The sequence below is a fragment of the Vanessa cardui genome, chromosome 5, assembly GCF_905220365.1.
Source record: "Vanessa cardui chromosome 5, ilVanCard2.1, whole genome shotgun sequence".
Lineage (NCBI taxonomy): Eukaryota > Metazoa > Arthropoda > Insecta > Lepidoptera > Nymphalidae > Vanessa > Vanessa cardui.
In genome coordinates, this window is record NC_061127.1 from 15,059,226 (window position 1) to 15,072,665 (window position 13,440).

Here is a 13,440-nt window from a genome sequence, read left to right on the forward strand (position 1 = left end):
TACTAATTTTTAGTAAACTGAAGTGGCAGTGGGCTGGTCATATTTGTCGTAGAACCGACAACCGTTGGGTAATACGTGTTCTAGAGTGGAGACCGCGTCTCGGCAAACGTAGTGTAGGACGTCCTCAGGCACGGTGGAGTGACGATTCACGCAAGATGGCAGGCAGGAGCTGGATGCGAGTAGCCGGAGAAAGACCACAGTGGCGTGCACTTTTAGAGGCCTATGTCCAGCAGTGTACAAAAACGGTCTGATTATGATAATTACTTAAACATAAAAATATTATTATCGTGTCAAGATGAATTCCACGTTAACGTTACTTACGCCGCAGATTCAGCTAGATTAATATAAAATTTAATGTGAATCGATGGCGTCTGACTTTTCTCTTTATTAGAAAACATTTTTAATTAACTTATATAATTATATCTAATTTTAATACTTTGATTACATTCAATATAGTCAGAGGTTTAATAACACTCGTAATTAATTATACAGTACTCAGTTCTAGGTATTCGAGCTATCAATAAATGGCAACATCATAACATTTTTGTTATAGATTCAAAAATATTTTTAGGTAAAATATACTGACTATACGAATATGACGAATGTTTATTTTTCGAAACATTTATTACTTTTTTTCTCTATGTAAACATTTTTCTCTTTGATGTGAAAATACACTGAAACGATATCGGAGCTGTAGGGTATATATGTAAATGATATTTTTTAATTATTTGTTTTAATCAATAAAATATAATATTACTTTATAATAATACTAGTAGTCGCCCGCAGCTTCGCACGCGTTCGCTTTCGCGCTGGGAGCTTGGCAAAAAACGTAGTATGTCCTTATTGTTGTCTTAAATTTTCTCGATTATTACACATTTAAATAAAACTAATTATAACGGATGAATCGCGTATAATAATTATTTTTTTTTTTTAAACATCCCGACGTTTCGAGCACTTTGCAGTGTTCTTGGTCACGGGTAGACTAAGACAAATAGACAAAATAGACAAATGTCATCTTAGTCTACCCGTGACCACGAACACTGCAAAGTGCTCGAAACGTCGGGATGTTTAAAAAAAAAATAATTAATGTACGCGATTCATCCGTTATAATTAGTTTTATTTAAATGTAGTATGTCCTTTCTTGAAGTTCAAGTTTGTTTCACAACGAATTTCATCAAATTCGATTCATCGGTTTGGTCGTGAAAGAACGACAGTCAGACAGAGTTACTTACACATTTATAATATTATTATAGAAACATAAATTTATGATTTAAAATTCTATGATAATTTCAATAATTAATAGTATATGTATGTATATAGAAGTAATTTAAAATGTTAATTTCAATAATTGTATTAACCAACATGACTTTGTATTTTTTAAATGTTGAAAAGAGTAACTACTGAGTTTCTTGCCGGTTCTTCTCGGTTGAATCTACTTTCCGAACCGGTGGTAGCTTCACTTAATTGTTAATTGACGATTCAAAGGTGCTTGTGGAGGCCCACTTGAATAAAGTTTATTTTGATTTTATTTGATTTGATTTGGATATGAAATCACGAGAAAACATTGTCTTATTACAAGGATCATTAGGAAGGCTTATCTGCTTATAATACGGAAAGGGGTTTGTTGTATTGTAAGCGCGGATGTGTCGCGTGTAATGGCGCCTCATTTCACTCTGATTCATTATTCATGTCTAATCTTACCGACAGGTTCATTTAACCTACACTTATAACTCGATTAATAAACCTTATATATAGAAGTTTATTTTTAAGCGACTTCAAAAAGGAGGAAAAAAAAGAGTGTTCTCAATTCGACCAGTATATAATATACTTTTTTTTACGTTTGTTTGCCGATTACTACGCCATTTATGAACCGATTTTGATTAGTTACAAATAAGATACTCCTGGAATGGTACCATAATGAGGATATCAGAGTCTGATGATGTGATCCTGGAGAAATCGAGGGAAACCCACAAATTTTATAGGCATATGAACCGTGTTTTACATATAAGTAAGTGTGAGTCCTCAATTACTAGGAGTTAGGAAATAGTTCTTTCAACATTAATATAAGGATTTATACTCCTCTTCGTAGTTTTTATGAAGAGAAGTACAGGTTCACTAAACATTTATTTTGTTATGTTATTGTTTTTTATATCATGCTCCAGAAGTGGTCCCATATAAGTTTTATTGAAATAGATTCAGCGCTTTTTGAAAAAATCAACGAAAAACCATTTGTTACATAAGGACTTTTAATTTCTATTTTGAGAAAATAACACTAAAAACAGTAAAAAAAAAATATTATTTCTAAAAAATAACACCAACTTCAAAATGATCACAAAAAAAAGTAATAAAATAATTTGATTTAAACACGTATTATTGAAGTCGGACGATTTTGAGTGAAAAACAAAATGTAGAAATATTTACATACGATCGTCCGATTATTACTTTTTTGTGATCATTTTGTAGTCGGTGTTATTTTTTAGAAAAAATATTTTATATTATATCTGTTTCAGAGCTATCAACGCCGTCACTCAGATTAACAAGAAAGTTGGTTATGTATCTATAATCTCTATAGTAAATAAATATCAATTGATGATTGGGTAAATAAAATACAAATTTAATTAAAACATTTACTTTCCGTAGTGTTACACAAAGCGTAATCCATAACTATCTTATACATCATATAATATATATATTTAATGATAAATAAATAAATTAAGCATTTTATGCCAAGTGCGTCATTTATACAATATTAATTAAAAAAAAATCTTCTACAACTAAGGCGATTCTATTATAAAGTGCTAATTAAATTTAACTAATGCTATATTTAGTATAATTAATTTTAACTTATATTATTTCGATGTTTTAATCTATATGTTAAATACTATTACATATTTCGTAATCACATTACATATAATTCTATTTACACGAAAAAGACGCATATTTCCATATTTGGGCTCAATAAATATGGAAATATACGTAAATGTTAATATTTATTTATGTATATCTAAATTGTTTTTTTAATATATACAAATTGACTACAATTAAAAACAAATATTTACACCTCGAATCTAAAAATCAAATTATACAATTCAAATTTATATTCATTAAAACACACTACCTAAGAATGTGTAACTATACAATACTATACATTATATTTACAATTAATACTATTTTAATCTTTATACGGTGGTACTTATAACACAAACCAAGATTTTTATTTATTTAATAGCTATAATAACAATTATTACATAATTAACTACGAAAGAACAAATTGTATAATTGGATTATACGTTGTATTTCTAGATTTACATTATAATATTAAATTTGCTTTATTGTTAATTATATGTGGTTCAACAAGTTAAATGGTAGCTGATAGATAACAAATGATTATTTATGAGTCGCACACAATTAGTAATCTATACTATAGTTGCTTGATCGGATGTTATGTGTGTGCGACTGCGCAGTGATTCTCAAACGATGTCGTGGCAGGAGTTACCGTTGCCAGTTCGTGTGGTCTTGGTTGGTTGTGGTCGTCCTGACATAGCTTCGGAGTACGGCGGCGGACAGTACATCACCTGGACAAATAACATGTATAATTTAATACAGTTATTGATTACTTAGTGTATAATTAAAATACCATTATGATTACCTAATGTATTTACATGTAAAAACATGTTCATTAAATCTCAATGTAATTAAAAAATATTGCTTTAATAGTTTGTGTACTTTTTTTTAATTTCAAATGTTTTATGTTTATAAGCGCTTTCTTCGTGTAATATTTGCATTTTTCTTATATGAAATTGTAAATTAATTGAACGTAAGACACGCAATGTTTAACATTAACTCGTTCGTAAAAGCTGTTATTATTTTATTCGTAATACATTTAAAATAACGTATGGGTTTAATTACGGACGAGAGATTTCTGTGAAAGTTAAAAGAAATAACGCAAATTTTCTTCCAACATTTTACTCGGGTCTGAGTTGTTTATTTTTAAAACGAACGCATTGACAAGTACGATACAACTTAGATGTAGCATCGGCAAAATTCGTAAAACCGATCACATCCGAATTAAGTACGCTATCCCAAATTGTCAAGATTTATTTCTTATGTGAATATGATCTTTACACAAACGTAATAACTTGTAATATCATATGACCTAATGTATTCACCATTTGACACGTCGACTTACATCCACTTCCTGTCTTGAGTTGAACTGACGCGAGAATCTTTAGCGATGAATAGCTATTCCTATTGTTTGTATTAATCAGCAGTAATCGGTTTTATTGAATTTATGCCGGCCGATGCTACATCTAAGTTGTTTACCGTAGTTCTTTCCGTATAAAAAGTATGTCGTAACAATTACATTCCGTTTTATTTTAATAAAACGTTCATATAAAAGAATATTTCATCTCGATATTTTGATTTGGCAAACCTTTATTATAGAAATATTGGTATAAGACTTCGTACCAAATTGTAAATAAATATTAGCTCTCCAATCAGAAGGCTCGCGGTGGCTAAACGTGATCAAACAAAAAATTTAAAACGACGCTATTGAGATAGCGAATCATGTTCGTTGATATTTTTACCCTTGTCCAATAGGTTTTCCTGTTATGATATTTTAGACAAATACTAGCGGCCCGTCCCAGCTTCGCACGGGTAGACATAATTTTATTTCTAACTTTTAACAATTGTCATACCTGAACTTTCCTTATGAATCCCTCTATCAATTATTGAAAATCGCATTTAAGTCTATTCAATAGTTTTGGAGCTTATCGCGAATATACAGACAGATAAACGTAACTGGGAGACTTTGTTTTATAATATGTAGGGATGTATTTAAGTTTGATTTGGATTTGATCCCATTACTGAGCTGGTGCCACTTTGTTCTCCATAAACTTCAGCTTTTAACCAGAAATTTTGGAATTAATTCCATTGCACTCCAATTCAATATATGTAGCAGAATTTATCATATATAATGTTCTAAATTAATAAGTGGTCGCTGGAAATAGCTTCTCTAATTTGCTCCCTAAAGGGTTGACTTAAAAAATAATCTATCTACGTCCTTGCTTTATTTCTAACTGTGGAAGACCAACAGACATACTATCGCATTTATATTATTGAGTACGAATAACAGATTGGTCCATATAATTTATGACTTATTGAAATCCAACGACTGTTTCAAATCCATGAATAATATTCTAATATATCAAAATGTTACAAGCTCAGCTGAACGCAATACCTCTTCAATGTAAGGACAAACTCAAACGGCAGGAACCCGTGTCACGTTACAGATGATATATTTATTTCCAATAAATATAATAATAATAAAAACATCCAAAAAGATGAAATCGTTTTTGAGAGTATCTCTTATAGTGGAACTTTGTTTTTGTAATTTGTAAACTAAGAGATTTACACCCACAAGGGGTAAATTAAAAAAGGCTATGTACTTCCCCGAAACTCAAACTTTCTCCATACCAAAGTTCTTTTTAATCGGTTCAGCGATTTAAGCGTGAAGAGGTAACAGACATAATTACTTCAACATTTATAATATTATGAATGAATTAATGAATGAATGAATGAATGAATGAATGAATGAATGAATTAATTAATTAATTATTAGATATATATTAGTTTAGATTTTACTCATCATTGACATAAATCTACTAAATATGCTGGTGAATATGAAACATAGAAACTTTCACCAGTCCTCACTTTATCTCCCATTACTGCATTTTCATTAACATTACATATATTACATACATACATTTCCATAATGGCTTGTTAGTCTATTGTTGTGATCACTCATCTTCAGGTGGCACATTTGTTTATACGTCTAACGCTGCCATAAAAAATATAATGAATTAAACCAACTTTTTTAAAAATATATCTCGAATTGACAATATCCTTTGTTAGAAGTCGGTTAAAAATAAATATTTGTCAGTTGTAGGGCATAACAAAACTAACCTTTGTGTATCTTTCAGTTTGTTTATACAAAATGTCATTAAATTTGGTTCAGTGTTTTTTCCGTGAAAAAACAAAACAGAAGCATAAGAAACGCCTCAATCATTATAATCATCTGTCCATATTGATGCACTTATTACACGAAATTCGAAAACTTCTTTCTAAATATCTGCAGCACAGACATCTATACCATACATATAATAAAATTATATTGTCTGTTTGTTACATTAAAATAGCCCTTTTTTTCTTAATGCATATCTATGTATACAAGGTACATATACCACAGTAACATTTTTTACAATTTTTGTCTGTCTGTCTGTCTGTTTGTTCCGGGTATTCTCTAGAACGGCTGGACCGACTGATACAATAAGTAACTTAGGTTACAATGTTTTTCTTGTTAAATTCAAACGCGTGAAAGGTCGCGGGCACAGCTCGTTATAATCGTAAATGAACAATAGTTCATTGCGTCTCTTCATGAATAATTTAAAAAATATACACAGTTTTTCCTATACTTATTATATTATGAAGGTATTGTTCGTCTGTTAGTGGTGGCTTGGTCTGCCAGCGTTTATTATAAATATATCAGCCCGTACAACTCTTTGATCTGAACAATATTTCATTTTATAATTTTTTCAATACACCCGCATAAACATATAACTCATTGTGCTTTCTTTTGTAAAGGTTGAATGAAAAAAAAAACTTCGATGCTCCGTATAATCAAGATTTTTGTTCGCTCATCTAATTAGTCGAGTTCAAAGAAATTTATTGATGCATACGATGTTTCATGATGTAAATACAGTTTTTACGATATACGTCATCAGACTTTATTGATGATCTCAGAGCGCTTGGTACTTTGTAGTGTAGCAACGAAAGTGAATACAAATATCCGGTAGTACAAATGACGCATCTATTTGTAAATAAGTAAATAATTAAATTTATAATAAATAGATGAGTTGATACGAAAAATATGCAGAAAAATTTAGGCTCATATGGATACCTTGTCATTAGTGCATTAAAAAAAAAACGAATATAAATAAATGTAATTATTAATGTCAGGACCGTGGTCGTGTGGTGTGTACGCCGGCTTTCAAGTTTCATAGGCACGCTACTCCGAGGTCCCGGGTTCAATTCCCGGCCGAGTCGATGTAGATTACCTTTAGTATTCTATGTTGTCTTGGGTCTGGGTGTTTGTACCGTTACTTCTGATTTTCCATAACGCTTACTTAACTTCCTTTCCATTAACTTCCATTGAGATCAGAGTAATGTATGTGATGTTATTTCATATTTATTTATGTAATTAATTTTTATATTTGACATGACCTGTGTTATCATTGGCAGTATACATATATGTAAACTATGAATGTTTCATTTATTTTAAAAAAAAAATGTTTCATATTAAATATTATGTAAACGTGTTGTCTTAAATTTATCGTAGTATGTGTAAGGCTTTCTATTTAATTATTTTTGCGAAGTTGGAAACCAACTTTGCATTGGTGGTAGGGCTATGTGCAAGCCCGTCTGGGTAGGTATCACCCACTCATCAGTTATTTTACCGCCAAATAACAGTACTCAGTATTGTTGTCTTCCGGTCTGAAGGGTGAGTGGGCCAGTGTAACTACAGTCATTGTCTATGGGTGACCATTTACCATTAGGTGGCCCATATGCTCATCCGCCCAACTATATCATAAAAAAGGTGTTATTAGTTTCCTCCTCGTATCGATACGATAATAGTCACTGTTACAAAAAGGTTCTCTATCTCTAGGGATTCTCAACCTTTGAGAGTTACTCTAAAGAAAAATACCTTAAGACATAATACTATGAAAGTATATTTACTTTACATATATATATGTATAAATCGAGTCAAATTAACATCAATTAGTCTTGCTGTTCTAATCGCGTATCTTGCAGAGTTAAATCTCCAAGTCAGGTACGATAAACGATTTCACCGAAGTTTTGATTCCGAAGTGATTCCTGGTACAACTGTAGTATCAATTACATTTAGACCACTATTGTTTGAAGTTAACTTGAAATTTTGCTGCCTTACATTAGGTAAGGCAAGGTGTTGTGTGGCAAAAGAAGCCAGCTCGCTTTAGCTGGTCCCAATACTTCGGAAATTATACAGAAACAGCATATTAAAGGTAAAATTTACGAATTAAATTATAAAGTAACAAATAATATATAATTTTGAATGAGAAATATTCAATATCATCAAAGAATATTCAAAAGACAATTAGAAAATACAAATTTTCATTTAAAATTATATTTATATTTGTTATATCGATCGTTTTTCAATTAAACTATATAAATAAGGGTTACATTATGTAAACAATAATTAAAAAGCTTTTGTAAATATTTCGTAATTAAACAAATATTGTCTTAGTAAAAACGTTATTTGTACTTTGATTTAAATATATTTTTATCATAACAAGCAAATCGAAATAGTTTAAATAAACATATAAAATAAAAAATAAAATTATAATATATTGGTAAAAAGAATATTTACATTTAAAAATAGACCCTGTAATATTTTTTACTAAAAGCTTATAAAGAGAATATAAAAGAAAATAAGCATACCAAAATTCCATCATTTTTTTAAAAGTATAGGGCAAATCTATATATTTAATTATTTTGTGGAAACAAACGGTAATCATAAATAATTAATGAATAAAATTAAAAATTAATTTATAAACAATAACTTCCAATTATTTAATAATATAATTAATTGTTAAAGACATTATATGTTTACGTACATAAATACTAAATAATAAAGTCCATTATTCAAATAAAATACAGCAAGATATTACCAATTTCCAAGTAATATTCCTTGCTTCCCGATGGAACTTTCAATTATTCTGCCGTAGCTCGGGGCGCGTGATAAATTCTTAATAAGGCAGCTTGCAACCATCCGAGGAACTCGTGATAATGAGCAAAAGAACTAAAAATTCTCATCTCGAAAGACATATGGTTTCTAATTTGTTATATATACTTTATTTATTAGCATAATTTGAAAACATGCTCCTAATGATACCTAAAAATGTGGCGAGACCTGATTGGTTGCAGAAGGTAAAAACGGGAGTTGAGAAGTGTTTAGGCTGAAACTGCTTTGTGACAAACGAGCTCGTAATAAGCGTAATGATTTGCAGACAGCTATATTATCTGTTAAAGTTTTTCTCTATAGATTATGGATGGTATCAATTGTGGCGGCTTTTACCACCTATGACATCAGAGAACTTGCAGGCAGTCGGTGTCAGCCAACCCTATACTATACCTATCAAAAAACAATACGAGAATACTTTAAGAAGTATTTCTTACAAATTACCTTTTATACGATATTAAACTGGGTCAATCAAGAGGCTCGTATCGCTTCTTTCTTTTGATTGCTGAAGCGTGTGCCTGTGGCTGACACCGGCTCCAAATATAACAATAACTATAACTACATTATATAATCGTAAATCGACTTTTAAGTAGTCTAATATTTTTCATTTCATTTTACCTAGGAGGACTCTCAAAAATGTGTTAAATATGCAATTATTTTTATTACTTTTTAGTGCATTTTAATTTGTTTTAAAATACTGTTTTGTTTGAAGTCGGTTTTTCTTTTTGTTAAAATTTTATTTATCTTCTTCTTGGTAGAACACCATAAAATTCAAACATATAATATAACGTTTTGAAATCGCTTTTATGAGCTTACTTGAATGAAGAATATTTTGTTTATGAAACATTATAAGATAAAAATTAATTAATAATTTTTTTTTTAAGAGTACATACAGGAAGGCAAAACGCCTGTAGATATTGGAGACGAGAGAAAAATTAACTATATCAAAAATCAAAATCAAAATCAAAGTATACTTTATTCAAGTGGGCTTTTACAAGCACTTTTGAATCGTCATTTAACAATTAAGTGAAGCTACCACCGGTTCGGAAAGTAGATTCTACCGAGAAGAACCGGCAAGAAACTCAGTAGTTACTCTTTTTCAACATTTAAAAAAATACAGTCATGTTAGTTAATTTTTAAGTTAATACAATTATTAAATTAATATATCCTGCCTGGAAGTCAACATGTAATAGTTTATATAACCAATGCATCAGGCACCAAACTTCGGAGCTGAGTAGTTATGTCACTTGTACATGTTACATTAGCTACATCCTCCAACAATGCTAATGATGATACACCACAACAAATTAGTGGTACCTTCCCAGATGGCTTTGCAGAAAGCCCTATCATCAAGATAGATGATGAGATTAGAGTACTCTGTTTTGATGCAAGATGAGAGATTTATGAAATGATACTAAAAGGTATTGCCGTAATCCATTCCGTGTCATTAACGAGCTGTAACACGCAAACCAAGAGCAGCGCGTTGGTTCTCATTTGAGCCTGTAGCATTAAGATACGGTTTTTCATTTTACCTCAGTTCTTTTCACTGCATATTAGGACAGTTATATCAAATAAAATCATCATATATTCAAGTAGGCTTTACAAGCACTTTTGAATCGCCATTTAACAACTATATTAAGTGAAGCTAACACCGGTTCGGAAAGTAGATCCTAACGAAAAGTACAGGCAAGAAACGAAGTAGTTACTCTTTTTCAATATTTAAAAATACAGTAATATTGGTTAAATACGATTATATATGTATTTAATATATCCTGCCTGGAAGTCAACAGGTATTAATTCCACGCTTTTTTATCATATGTATAATCTTGAATTGAATAACATCCCTTCTTTAACAATGTTTTTTTTCAATTATTTGAATTTATGAAACGGCAAAGTTAGACATGTCTGTGGAATAGTGATCGATATTCACTTTAATGATTATAAAATTTAATAGTTATAAGCATCAAAATAATGAAGAAGATTTCTAATATTGAATTTATGGAAATTCGTTTAATAGTTGATAGTTTTTCGATTATAAACAATTCATTCCTCTTTATAACATCAGTATAGAATCATTAATTACTCTAAAATTTTAATGGAAATTCCATACAAATAGTTATTACCAATCTATCAGTTTGATTATTTATTTTAGAATATTATAACAACTGGTACATTAATTTTGGTACGTGTATTTGTTTCTATCAATATTAATGCTATGTTAGTATATATATCATGTTCGTTATTAAAACTTTTTCGTGGAAACTTCCCACGTGATATTCACCTAAACGAGGGAGGGGGCGTTATACTATTTCTTGATAAGTTTCTGCTATTTGAGATAAATTTAAAAATAATAAGTCTCTTTGATCATAACGTCGATAAGAAAACATACTTTATTCTTGAATATTATTTTCGAATTTTTCTTTAGAACGAGGATAGAAACAGCTTAAAACCTTATAAGTATACCTATACTAGCGGGCCAAACTGTCCCACCGGTACAAATTACTCTTTTATTTCTTTATGTCTTCTGTGGAAACCTAACTTATTTTTTGCAAATTAAGGTAGACTGAGTTAATCCTAAAAATCATCAACAATGTATCTGTGAGAGTCTAGTCAAAATCGGTTGAGCTTTTTCGGAGAGAACACACACAGACGGCACGACGGAGAATAAAATTAAAAACTGTGTTATTTGTTTGAATCTCATATATAAGGTAAATTGTTTGAGTATTAGTAATTTTTTGAGTATTTTGCAAATATTATATACCTTACTAATATTATTTTAATATTACAAATATACATATCAATTTTATTTGTTTATATAATTAAGATTAAAACTACTAACATTTCGAAGATGAATGAAAATTCTAACGCGCTCGGTAGTTAATATCTTATATATATCTATATATATTATATATATCTTAACATAATATAATATGTAAAGGTCACATAAAGTTTCTTAAATTAGAAAAAAAATAAAATAATGATAATTTAAATTCGTTTCAATCATCTTAATATTGAGCTGAAATGGCTCAGAGGTAAGAACGCGTGCATTTTAACCGATGATTTTGGGTTCAAACCCAGGCAAACATCACTGCACATATGTGCTTAATTTGTGTTTATAACTCATCTCGTGCTCGGTGGTGAAGGAAATCATCGTGAGGAAACCTGCATGTGTCTTATTTAATCGAAATTTAGCCATGTGCATTCCACCAACCCGCATTGGAACAACGTGGTGGAATATGTTCCAACCTTCTTCTTAATGGAAGAGGAGGCCTTAGCCCTGTAGTGGGAAATTTTGCTGTTACTTTACTTTACTTTTTTGTACTTTAATATTTCCATCGCAATGTATCCTTTGAATATTTTAATATAATATATGAATTGTTTAAACCATTATTTGCAACGTAGTATAAATTAAGAATAAATTTAAGAATAACATTACATTTAGAGATGCAGCAAAATTCAAAACCACATTTTCAAGAATGTTACTTCTAAAGAACTTTGTAAAGCAAAAAGAACACGTGTTTATTTCGCTGCGAACTAGCAAAGGTAAGTAATGGTTTACTTGGTGGTAGGTTTTTTGCAAGCTCGTTAGGTTAAATAAAGGTAACATCTCATCAGAGATTATACTGCCAAATATCAAGACTTATTATTGTTGTGTTCCGGTTTGAAGGGTGTAATTGTATGTAAGAATGACTATTAAGTATTAATGATTATTCATTGTAACATTGATGACTTTGATAAAATCTGTGATAATCATTGTATGGACACAAGAAGTAAGGATAAGCCTATAGTCCCACATTTCCGACTCCGCAAAGTCAATAAATTCATCTTGGGGCAAGGTATCCGTTTCTATGATACAATTCCTCAGACATTTTTAACTTTGCCGTTTCATAAATTCAAATTATATGTTAAAATTATATTGGTAGAGAAGGAATATTATTCAATATATTTTTTTTCGCCGAATTTCTTGCCGCTTTTTCTCAGCAGATTCTGCTTTCCGAACCGGTGGTAGCTTCACTTAATATAGTTGGTAAATGACGATTCAAAAGTGTTATTATCATATATTATATAGAGCACAACTAAAATCCATCAAACTAAGAATTGAATTGATATTACATGCTGTCATTATATTATATTATTTGATTTTGATTTGTAAATACGGGCATAAGATGTGTGTGTGTGTGTGTGTACTGGCGATAAAAGGAATAGTTTATATGCAGTGAGGTCCGATTAGCGGCCAGCCTACACATAATTCATCGAAGATTGCAATGAATCAAGACAAACTAGTATTTTACACATTTCCTATATTACTATCGAAATAACTGACTCAAGCTTTAGTAGCGATTCGAACGGTTTTGTTTCAGTTGAATGTAAAATTTGCTTTGTCACATTATCCTGAAACTTCAACGAAGCTCGTGTTGTCATAGTAAATAGCACACGCGAGCTCTCGTTCTATTGTTACTTTAGTTGAAGTGCTTTAGAAATAACTACAAGTTGCTAAATCCTTTCAAAAACATGATTATTTATATTTAAACATTTAAATGTACCATTGAATTGGATTTTAATTTTCAGACGATAAAATAAAGTACGATAACAAAAACAACAAC

General features: G+C 30.3%; 1 protein-coding gene across 1 annotated transcript in view; it reads right to left on the minus strand.

Moving 5' to 3' along the window:
* Positions 1-3,033: 3,033 nt before the first annotated feature.
* LOC124530063 (allatostatin-A receptor) overlaps positions 3,034-13,440 on the minus strand; it is a 96,818-nt gene continuing 86,411 nt past the window's right edge. The window contains exon 4 of the mRNA XM_047104050.1: positions 3,034-3,575. Within this exon, the coding sequence (XP_046960006.1) occupies positions 3,471-3,575 (105 nt within the window). The 3' untranslated portion in view covers positions 3,034-3,470. The remainder of the gene's footprint in view (positions 3,576-13,440) is intronic.